The 10,195-nt window shown below is 51.2% G+C and overlaps 1 protein-coding gene across 1 annotated transcript; it reads right to left on the bottom strand.

Annotated features, from left to right (window-relative positions):
- Positions 1-13: 13 nt before the first annotated feature.
- Positions 14-6,858, bottom strand: KDELR3 (KDEL endoplasmic reticulum protein retention receptor 3). The gene is made up of 5 exons (XM_065653197.1): positions 6,375-6,858; positions 5,330-5,430; positions 4,573-4,731; positions 3,992-4,244; positions 14-816 (listed from the first exon to the last, which is right to left on the bottom strand). Exons 1-5 carry the CDS (start codon positions 6,463-6,465, stop codon positions 776-778), a joined length of 645 nt encoding a protein of 214 aa, XP_065509269.1. The 5' UTR covers positions 6,466-6,858; the 3' UTR covers positions 14-775.
- Between the last annotated feature and the right edge of the window lie 3,337 nt (positions 6,859-10,195).

Below are 10,195 nucleotides of genomic sequence, written 5' to 3'. Positions count from 1 at the left end.
TATTTTTGGAGTGTAAAACCATATTTGCCCCTGTTCTTCCCAGTTCTTAAAAAAAGTCAAATTCAAGGAGTTGGAAACACCTCTTGGCAACCCACGGAATTTTAATTGAAATGATCCCCATTTGTAGAACATGAGGAACTGCTGTAACTGAAAGTGAGCAGGGAGGGTGTTTGAATATCTGTGGAATTGGAAGATTCGTGTCATTTGAAGGGAATGTATTGCTCCTGAATGTTATGGCGCTTGAATAGAATTAGGGGATCAGGCAGAGTTAACTTCAGGGGGATTTTAATTCATACAGAGTTGAAGTAATAGTTTGTTCCATCTGCTGTGTCACATGTGGCCATGTGTGAAATGGGTCAGTGGCCCTTGTGTACGGTATCACACTTCATAGTACTATGTTCCCTTTACCGTAGGCACTCACTGAAGGTCTAAAGGTAGTGACAGTTTCCCCTGTACTCCTTGTGCTGCCTCAGGGTCAAGGTGGAGCCGTGTTTTGGAGGTAGATGCTGGGAAGAGCTGGGAGAGAATCATTTGCACTACTTCAGTATTGGCCAGCACTACTTACTAGCACCAAATTCAAGTAAAAAGAAATTTTAAAAGAGGGAAAGTCTCATGCAGGTGAAAAGCACATCAGCTTTCCAGGCCTTGCTGTCTTCCTGGCACTGGAGTGAAACTCAGCTGAGCCATCCGTTGGTGAAAAAGGGCCAGGAGAGGAAAGCCGCCGTCTTAAGAGCTTCATCTTTGGCATCTCTGGTGTGGTATTGTGGAAATGTCTTCAAACAGGCATCGGAAGACTTAGCTTCTTGCCCTTCAGGACTGTGCAAAGAGAAAGAGAAGGTAATGAAGGAACTTGGGGTAATTAAACTGTTCCATTGTTTCAACAAGTATTTTTCTGGACTAGTTACTTATAGCGCTAGGTAGCAGGTTGCTACGTTCACAAGTGGCAATGGAATTATGGCTGTGGAATGGACCTTCGCAGGCATCCTCCATGTGCTGCTGTAGCTGGTAGGAGCAGAGCTGTGCTCTCTTGGGGTAACAGCTGCTTGTCCTCCGTTATGACTGTACACTAAGCTCTGGAGAATACTGCTCATTGTGGAAGGAGCATCTTTAGTGAAAAGGGTGAAATTAAGGAACCCAGAGAAAAGGAAAGGGTCTATGTGGTCCTCGATGGGAGATAACCACTACAAAATTGCTTCTAAGGAGACAAACTCCCAAAATCTATTTTTTCTTCATCATGCTGAAAGAAAAGACTCTTGTTTCCTCTTTGATGGTTATTCTTTGTCATGTGTGAACCCTCTTAAATTCCCCCTTTTTTTCTTGATGTCAAATGGAGTCTGCTGTTCTACCCCCACTGCTTTCTTTCCCTTGTTCCTTTTAATAGACAACTTGGCCTGAATAAATGATCTGTGACCCTTGAGCCTTCCCCACTTCGTCTGATAAAAAGCTGGGATGGGGTGGCCTCTTGGAAATGCCAGGGACCCGTAGGCTTGAATGAGGTGGATGGAGAAGTGTCTGCCCTGGCCATATGGTGGTCAGTGGTGTGGAGTCCATGTGGCGGCCTGGTACTGGTGGTGCACCCCAGGGGCAGTGGGGAGCTGGGTCCAGTACTGCTCAAGGTGTTTGTTCGGTGCCAGAGGAAAGGGCAGAGTATGCTCTTAGTGACTTGCTGATGATGCACAACGAGGGGGAGTGGCTGACGGGGTCAGAGGGACCGTACCAGGCTGGAGAAATGCGCTGGTGGGGACCTCATGAAGGTCAGCAAAGAGAAATGCCGCATCCCGCTCCTGGGGTGGAGCAATCCCGTGCGCCAGTACGTGCTGGGGGCTGCCCGTCTGGAAAGAGGCCCTGGGTGTACTGGTGGACACCAAGTTGAAGATGAGCCATGACTGTGCCCTCATGGCAAAGAATGCAAACAGCTTCTTGAGCTGCATCACTGGTGGGGTTGAGGGAGGTTGTCCTTCAGCTCTGCTTAGCCCTGGTGAGGCCACAGCCAGAGCAATGGGTCCAGCTCTGGGCTCCTCAGTCCAAGGGACGTACTGGAGCAAGTCCAGAAGGACCACGGGGATGATGAAGGGACTGAAGTATCTGATGTGAGAGCTGAGTGCTCAGCCTGGAGAAGGCTGAGGGGGATTTTCTCCGTGTATATAAGCGCATGAGCAGGGGAGTAAAAGAGACAGAGCCAGGCTGCTCAGTGGTGACCAGTGATGGGGCAATGGGAAATTCCACTTAAGAAAAAATGTTGACATGAGGGTGATCAGACACAGGCACAGGTTGCTCAGAGAGGCTGTGGTGCCTCCATCCTGGAGCTACTCAAAACCTGACTGGACAGGACCTTGAAGAACCTGCTCCGGGTGACCCTGCTGTGAGCAGGGGGGTGGGTTAGATGATTCAACCTCAGCTGTTCTGTGAAATAGAAGCTTTTGGGAGCTGAAAGCTTCCTCGGAATATCTTTCAAGTCCCTGTGTGAAACAGAAAGGAGCTCATCTAGTTTTGAAAATAAGATAAAGAGAAGTTACATTCTATAAAAATCCCTTTATAATGCTTTGGTATAGGCTCTGAAGTCTTATTAAATACATTTCTTTATGTAACGCCTCTTTGCTTTTTTTTTTTTTTAGCATGGCTGCCCTTTTGTCTGAGCCCTTCTGTGTTAGAAATGTTTTGAAGAGATTTTTTTTTGCAAGAGTGTAAGAGAGATGCAACCTGCTATAATGTTGCTGGTTTTCATAAGTGGCTACAAAGCATTTGCATATCTTCAGTCACCTTTTCTCTTTCATGATCCAGAACATTTGTGTAAAATTAAAAAAAAAAATAGGCAATTCTCTTCCTGCTGTGATGTCCCAGGGGTTAGTGTTTTTTTCTTCTGCCTCCCGTATCATCTAAATTTTGCAGCTTTATCACTAGCGACGTGAGACCAAAAGCCAGCAGTTGTTTTTTTCCCCCTTTTGTTCCACAATCCACAACCACAAAGGGTATGGATTTCTGACAAAATACAGAAGGACATGGGACACGTGAATCGAGTGAAGCTAAAATGGGAATTAGTTAAAAAAAAAAATAAAAAAGGAATTGACGTGGAGCACCTTGATGGCAGTTTTACAAAGTACTTTTCTGGCCACAAAAATGTTTTAATGACAGAAGGAAGTCTTAATCTGCCAAGGCCAGCCACCTGCTCAGTGCTCCTGTCACCTCTCTGTCAGCAGGTAGATTGCATGAAGCCACCAAAGATCCATCCCTCAAGCGCAGGCTGTCACTGCCGCTTTTGGCAGGCTAGTTCGGGAATGTGAAGGAGGAAGAAAATATTTGTTCGCTCAGCTAGATTTCATCAAATTCCACCCTCCTCAACAGAAAAGTGTTTTAAAGCATACTTCAGCCTCAGCAAACTGTAGCGTGTTCTACCAGATTTAATGCCCTTGATGCACTTGGTAGCTCTGGTCCGCAGCCATTTACCAAAGCACAGTGCTGAAGTGGAAGGGGTATCTGATTCGGGGAAACAGAGATGTCTTGTCCATGCAGATGCCTGTCTTCCTACAGAATAAGTTTTTGGGAACATTACATCTTTTCCGTCAAAAGAAAAAGTAGGCTTAATAATATCTCCATATGTCTGCAGTTGCTTTCTGAGGTACATCGTCTGCCTACAGCTATTTCCATCGCGCCCCCCCCCCAAGTTTTTCTGTGTGATTCATAATCTTCCAAAATGTGCGTAGAATTGAATATATCTCAATTATTAACTTCCCAAGGTGGAGTTAAACCCAACTTAGCTTTGGGATAATTTTTACTTTGTTTCTCATGCATGTCTGGAGCCTTGTGAGCGAAGATACCCACTTGCATTCAACAAATAGGTTTTTTAAAACGCATTTTAGGTGGACAATGTGCACCACAAATATAGCAAAGAATAAAGTTATGTGAGGATTAATGCACAGCGAGCTGCAGCTCCACCATATATTGCAGGAGTGCTGAATGAACAGTTTGGATTTATACCAACCCCTTCACCTACCTTTGGTAACGTAGAGATAGAAGAAGTCACAGTAGAAGATGGTTTGTACCACCCCAGAAACTACAGCAATCTGGTCGTAGAAATTCTCTGTGTAGTAGCGCCAGACCCAGTTGGCAATGTAGAGAGCACGGTAGAGGCCCAGGAAGAAAAGGTAGTGCGTTGTGATGGTCTCTGCTTCCCCTGTCTTGCTGATCATGAAGAGCTGGGGAAGGATAGCCACGGACTCCAGGTAGATGGAGAAGGTCCAGAGTATCTGTGGGATACAAAACGAAGGCAATGGAGAGTCGTGGTGCTGGTTAACACGCGTTAGGAGCCAAAGGTTTTCATTTGGCAGAGCACTGATGTGCGAGCGGGATGAGTAGTGCTGCTGGCGCTGGGGGAGATGACCCTGCTGTGCTGGGACTGGGAGAGGACAGCGCTGAGCTGCTCTATAGATGGTAGGGTCTTCAGGGCCTGCCCACCTTGCCTTTCCTGCCTGCTTTTGCTGTTAAAAATCTCAGCCATTCAATGTGCTGCTAACTCTGCTGCCTGGTGTCAGGCTGCTGCTTCCCCTCCCCTCTCCTGCCCCATGTTTTCCTTACCTCCAAGGGGGTGAAGCTGTAGTTCTCCAGAAACGACAGGCCTGTGACAGGGACCAGCAGGAATTCAAGGCGAAAGGAGTCATTCTCGCTGTCGAACGTTTTCCGGAATTTCACGTAGATCATGTACACGGTGACATAGGCACATATCAAAAAAATGACCTGGAGGAGGGAAGGGAGACGGAAAGACCTTACCTGTAATTGCACATTCTGTGCCTGAAGAGAGGATGGCTTTGCCGAAGTAAAGACCTGTTAACCTGGTTCTGGTGGGGCCGTGCCAAGGTGAGATGGTGGTGAACGCTTCTTCTGTACTGGCTTGTGAATTGGTCTCTGCTGGAGATACTCTAGCGGTCAACTGAAGATTGCCCAACCACGAGGATCACACTTGTTTGAACCCTTTAGGGCTCTGTGTAAAGAGGCTGGTTTGGTTGTAGTTAATGCTCCTGCTATGCAAGGACACCCAGGCTTCATTCATGACCTCTCCTTCTGGTTTTGGTGGTACTAAATGCGGCGGGCTCAGCTCACTCACTGACTGTGAGGAGGGGTTTTTTTGGCCAGTGAAGGGCCAGTGACACCAAAAGAAGCACCTTTATTCACCCTTCCTGTGTATAACCCCCTGTAGCGTGGGTGACAGGCGAAGAAAATGGAATTGCTCCTTCTTCCCTCTGACTGAAAAACTTAGTGACCACGTACCCTCCTCTCCCTGAGAAACCACGGCGAGCTGAGGGGAACCTCTGCCTCTGCACTTCTCTCTCCTTACCTTCATCACAGTGTTATAGACAGAGAAGAAGGTGGTGAACAGGTCCAGATAGCGGGTTGTGAAGACAAGGGCGAAAAGAATCTGACTCTTCCCAGAGATACCTGCGTGGCAGGGAGAAGAAAGGAAGGTAAGGCAGGTGAAAGACCCTTAGGATGGTGGTTCTCCCTTACGCCTTTGGAAGTGTTTGTATGTGTGCGTGCTGCTTTGTGAGCCTGCTCTGGCACACAGGTGCTGTGGCAGTTCTAGACCTACCCCAGGACTGGCCGGAGTCTTCCAAGTAACACGGCAGACTCTTGATGACACTCCTGAGCCCGGCCTGGGGTTGCAGGGGCTGGCACTTGGTGGGCAACTTCACTTCTTTGGCCAGTTCAGTCCTTACTGTCATCGAAATGCTTTTCTCTTCCCTCCCTTGACCCCCCTCGCCCGCCCACCTCGGCAATGGGTTGTGTGACATGACATCTGCTACACCAGGGATCAGGGAGCCCAGGGGCCCTGGTGGAGCTTTGTCACCGCTGGCAGGGAGATGCAGTCAGACCCACCCATTTCTCTACCTGTGACAGTGGCCGTGGTGCCACAGCTCAGCCCCACAGCCTCTTGGGGAAGAAACCATGAACTCTGAGCAAAGTCCTCCTCTGGGAAGCTGCTGCCCCGATCTCCTCGTACAGAGACGGGGCAGCCTCCGGTACCTGCCCACCTGCTGGCTGCCCTACTGCACCTTTCTCTCGAGGTCATCGGTTTTGGTGCTGCCACAACTTTTCACATTCATTTTCCACCTCCCTCTGGTCTTGCTGCCCTTCCCTTTTCTTCACTACCCCGCCACTAACACCTGCCCGAGGCCGTGCGCCTTGCCACATCACATCCTTCCACCGCAGCCCCCTTCTCCTGCCAAGGAGACCTCCTAGAGGAGGACGACTTCCCTCAACGAGCCCACTGGGGAGGGCTGCCAGCTTGCGTGGGCTGCTGCTAGCCATTTTGGCACCCGTTTCACTTGCACCTCTCACTGAGAAGAGCCCCCCCTACTTCCCTGGGGCACCAGAGCACTCACCAGCGCAGGACTTGGACTTCTGGATCTTCACCAGGAGGATGATGATGGCCAGCAAGTGGGAGATGTCCCCCAGGATGCGGAAGATGTTCATGGCGCTGGGGGAGCTCCTCTGGGGCAAAGGGACCGAGGCGCTTTCTGTGGGTGGGGAGAGCGCAGGCAGGGAGTGTTTCACCACTGATCCTCGTCCAAGCGGACACTCTCCTCCGGCTCAACTTTCCTTTTTTCCCCGAGTATGGATCCCTCTCTTCTGGCAGAGAAAAGTTCAGGCTCCCCTCACCCCTGATCGCAAGCGCTTTTCCCCTGCCAGGCACTCAAGCTGGACGTCTCTCTTGCTCACTTTTCCCCCAAGGTGGGTTTTCTGTCTTCTCAACCCCAGGGCCCTTCTCTCTCCGCTCCAGGCCAAAAGTTGGGGTTTGTCCCCCGGAGAGCCCCAGGCTGAGCCTCCTGGGCAGCCCCGAGCCAGCGCTGGGTGACGGTGACGTGGCTCCTGGCTGGCCGGGGAGGAGAGAGAGGAGGAGGCGGAGGCGGGAATAACTGCGCTATTTTTCCCTTTTTCTTTTTTTTTTTTTTTCCCTTCCTCTTTTTTTTTCCTTCCCCAACTTGTCTCAAGTTACACGCGGAAGTGTTGTTAAAGGGGAAAAGGCAGAGGGAAAGGGATTCCCCATCCTCTGGCCTTGGGGACACGCGCTCCCGCGAGGGACAGCTTTCCAGGGACGGTCCCCATGGGTGCATTAACCTCTGTCTTGCTCCCAGCCGGGGCCTCCTGCCCTTCCCGGCCCCGTCCCGCCTCCAGCACCTTCTCCCGGGTGCTCCACCTTGTCTCTTGGACCAAACGAAGAAGCGGGGAGAGATCTGAATTATCAGGCCGCTGCGGCTGTATGTGACACCCCACTCCCACAGCACGTCACGCACAGCCGTTCCCCCCCAGACCCCCACCAGCCACCCCTGCCTGCGGGTGTCCTGTCTGGAGTGGTGCAGATCCCACAGCCCAGCCCTGGAGGAAAGAAAAGATCCTCCCAAAGACCGGTTTGAAACAAACTTTGCTGAAAATATTAATCCTCGATTCCTGCGAACGGATTACTAACAATGTAATATTAGTATGTGCTTTGCGCGGAAGCAGCACGTAGGTACTGCTGGTTTTACAGATTTAACAGGAAGGAACTTCGTAGTGATGGTTATAAAGTTTTAACATATTCAGAAACAGCCTGGTTGGGATAATCTTGTGCTTGCAGCTGCAGTTACGCAGGGAGGTCTCATGGCAGCAACGAAGGGACCTCCGCATCGAGACAGGGCCATTACATATTCATTATCTAATCACTAATATAAAGCTGCTTTAATGCAACCAAACGGACGTTTTAATTTGCCACCTCATCCCTGAGCAAATCGCATCTGGCCATGGGTCTAATCTGGTTACTCAAGGGTTGTGTGACTTTGCCCTGTGGCTGGCTCTGGCTGCCACCCTCCCTGTCCCCCAGCTGTCACCCATCTCCTCCGCATCCCCCCTCGTCGGCATGTTCTTATGGGCTCGCTTGGAGTAAAATCCTTAATGATTAGAGTGTAAAAATATTATTCCTGGTGCTTACTGAGAGGACTAACAAGTCTATTAGCATCACCGGATTCCTTTCTGAATACATTTGCATACATTTCCTCTCTGCCCATTAGGCTGGCTGCCGTGTTTTCCCTCTCTGCTGCTCCAGCACCTGCTGCACTGAGCTTTTCCAGCCGTGTTCCCAGGCTGGGCTGGAAAACACCCGCTCAGATCCACGAAACTGGGGAGGGCCCTGCCTGGCCCTGCCAGGGCATAGAGACAGAGGCGGGTGCAGTGGGAGAAGAGCAGGTGAGACCGAAGGAGAGCATCAGCAAAGGGGCAACAGGTTAGGGACTGGCTGAAATTGGGTTTGCAGGCATTGGAGTGGAGCCGCTGGGGCTTTCAGCAGAGCCCTGCAAGGCCATGCAGGTGCTGGTGAAAGCCAAGCCCCAGTCCTGGTGTCCCAGCAGGTCCCTGGTGGCCCAGGTCCTTTTGCAGGTTGGCAGAGAGAGGGTTGAGCCATGGTGTGGCATTGGAGGTTTTGGGGGAAGAAAGAGATTTGTGGTCCTCTCTTGCAACAGATCTCCTCCGAAGCCCCTGGGGCACAACATCTGAGAGACCTTGTCATCCTCTTGTCCTCTGCAGCTTCTTGTCCTACCCAGGGGATGAAGCCTCCTGCAGAGGGATAAGACTGTTGTGGGTGGCAAACATTTGCTCTCTTCATACTGCACCTTCCCAAGAAGAGCTGATTGCCCCCAAGCCACGCTGTTATCTCCTGCTGTGGCTCCAGGAGCCATCATGTGAGGTGACCATCAGAGGGACTTCATGGGAGCAGCCCAGCCGAGCTCATCCAGGTGTGACACAGTGGTGGGGCAGGGGTGTCCCTGTGGGACGTCCCTGTGCGGCATGCGGGAGGGCCGTGGGAAAGTTGCTGGGAAGGTGAAGGGCACCTGGGCACTTAGACAAGGAAAAAATGGCACATGAGGTGGGAGCAAGTAAAAATAAACCTTCTCTCCTCCCTCCCTGCCACAACACAGAGCGCCTTGCATCGGGTGTCTCCCTGCCTCCCAAAATAATACTGGGCGCTGCCACCGCCCAGCTCAGTGATGCTCTCTCCATGCCTCCTGTTTCCATGGCGACCACAAGGAATGTCCCCAGGGTTACAGGGAGGCGCGCAAGCTGGGGTTTGGCATTAAAAATGGGAATTTGGGGTTCTTGTGTTTATTTATTTTTCCCCCCCCTTTAGTTCTATTTTTGGGTTTCGCCCTCTGCCTTTGCAGGGCCAGGTGGCAGCAGGTCTATGGAGGGCCCTTCCCCACCTCTTCCTGTCCTGCGATGGCATGAGGTGGGAGAATGAGGTTTCCTTCTCGCTGAAGCATTTGTTTCCTACCACCGGGAAGGCTTCTGTGCTTTTACCCCTGGGCCGCTGCTTGGACTCCCCCTCTGTTTCTGCTGTAGGCCGTATCTCAGGCCACTTACTGTCCCCCTAAGAGGGTGGGCAGCCCCCAGGAATCATTCTGGAGAGGTCACAGAGTGGGAAGTGATTTGGCATCGCCAGAGAGGGTGAGCCTCATCGGACACCTCTGCCCCCATGACCAGGGCAGCTCGGCTGGGGCAGATCTGGAGCACTTGGGACAGAGTTGGGATCACAGAATCACAGAATCACAGAATGTTAGGGATTGGAAGGGACCTCAAAAGATCATCCAGTCCAATCCCCCTGCTGGAGCAGGAACACCCAGATGAGGTTACACAGGAAGGCGTCCAGGCGGGTTTTGAATGTCTCCAGAGAAGGAGACTCCACAACCCCCCTGGGCAGCCTGTTCCAGTGTTCGGTCACCCTGACTGAGAAGAAGTTTCTTCTCAAATTTAAGTGGAACCTCTTGTGTTCCAGCTTGAACCTATTACCCCTTGTCTTACTGTTGCTTGTCACCGAGAAGAGCCTGGCTCCATCCTCCTGACACCCACCCTTTATATATTTATAAACATTGATGAGGTCACCCCTCAGTCTCCTCTTCTCCAAGCTAAAGAGACCCAGCTCCCTCAGCCTTTCCTCATAAGGGAGATGCTCCACTCCCTTCATCATCTTTGTTGCCCTGCGCTGGACTCTCTCCAGCAGTTCCCTGTCCTTCTTGAACTGAGGGGCCCAGAACTGGACACAATATTCCAGATAAGGTCTCACCAGGGCAGAGTAGAGGGGAAGGAGAACCTCTCTCGACCCACTAACCACCCCCCTTCTAATACACCCCAGGATGCCATTGGCCTTCTTGGCCACAAGGGCACAGTGCTGGCTCAT

This window comes from Caloenas nicobarica, chromosome 1 (genome assembly GCF_036013445.1).
Source record: "Caloenas nicobarica isolate bCalNic1 chromosome 1, bCalNic1.hap1, whole genome shotgun sequence".
NCBI classification, from domain to species: domain Eukaryota; kingdom Metazoa; phylum Chordata; class Aves; order Columbiformes; family Columbidae; genus Caloenas; species Caloenas nicobarica.
Note: the sequence above shows the minus strand (reverse complement) of the source record. Positions and strands in the feature narration are given on the sequence as shown.

Excerpts from the sequence above, each read along its gene's own strand:
- KDELR3 (XM_065653197.1), bottom strand. The coding sequence starts at position 6,465 with ATGAACATCTTCCGCATCCTGGGGGACATCTCCCACTTGCTGGCCATC. Across the intron at positions 4,245-4,572 it reads ACAGCTTCACCCCCTTGGAG|ATACTCTGGACCTTCTCCAT; the intron begins GTAAGGAAAACA and ends TGTATCCCACAG. Across the intron at positions 817-3,991 it reads CTATCTCTACGTTACCAAAG|TCCTGAAGGGCAAGAAGCTA; the intron begins GTAGGTGAAGGG and ends CTCTTTGCACAG.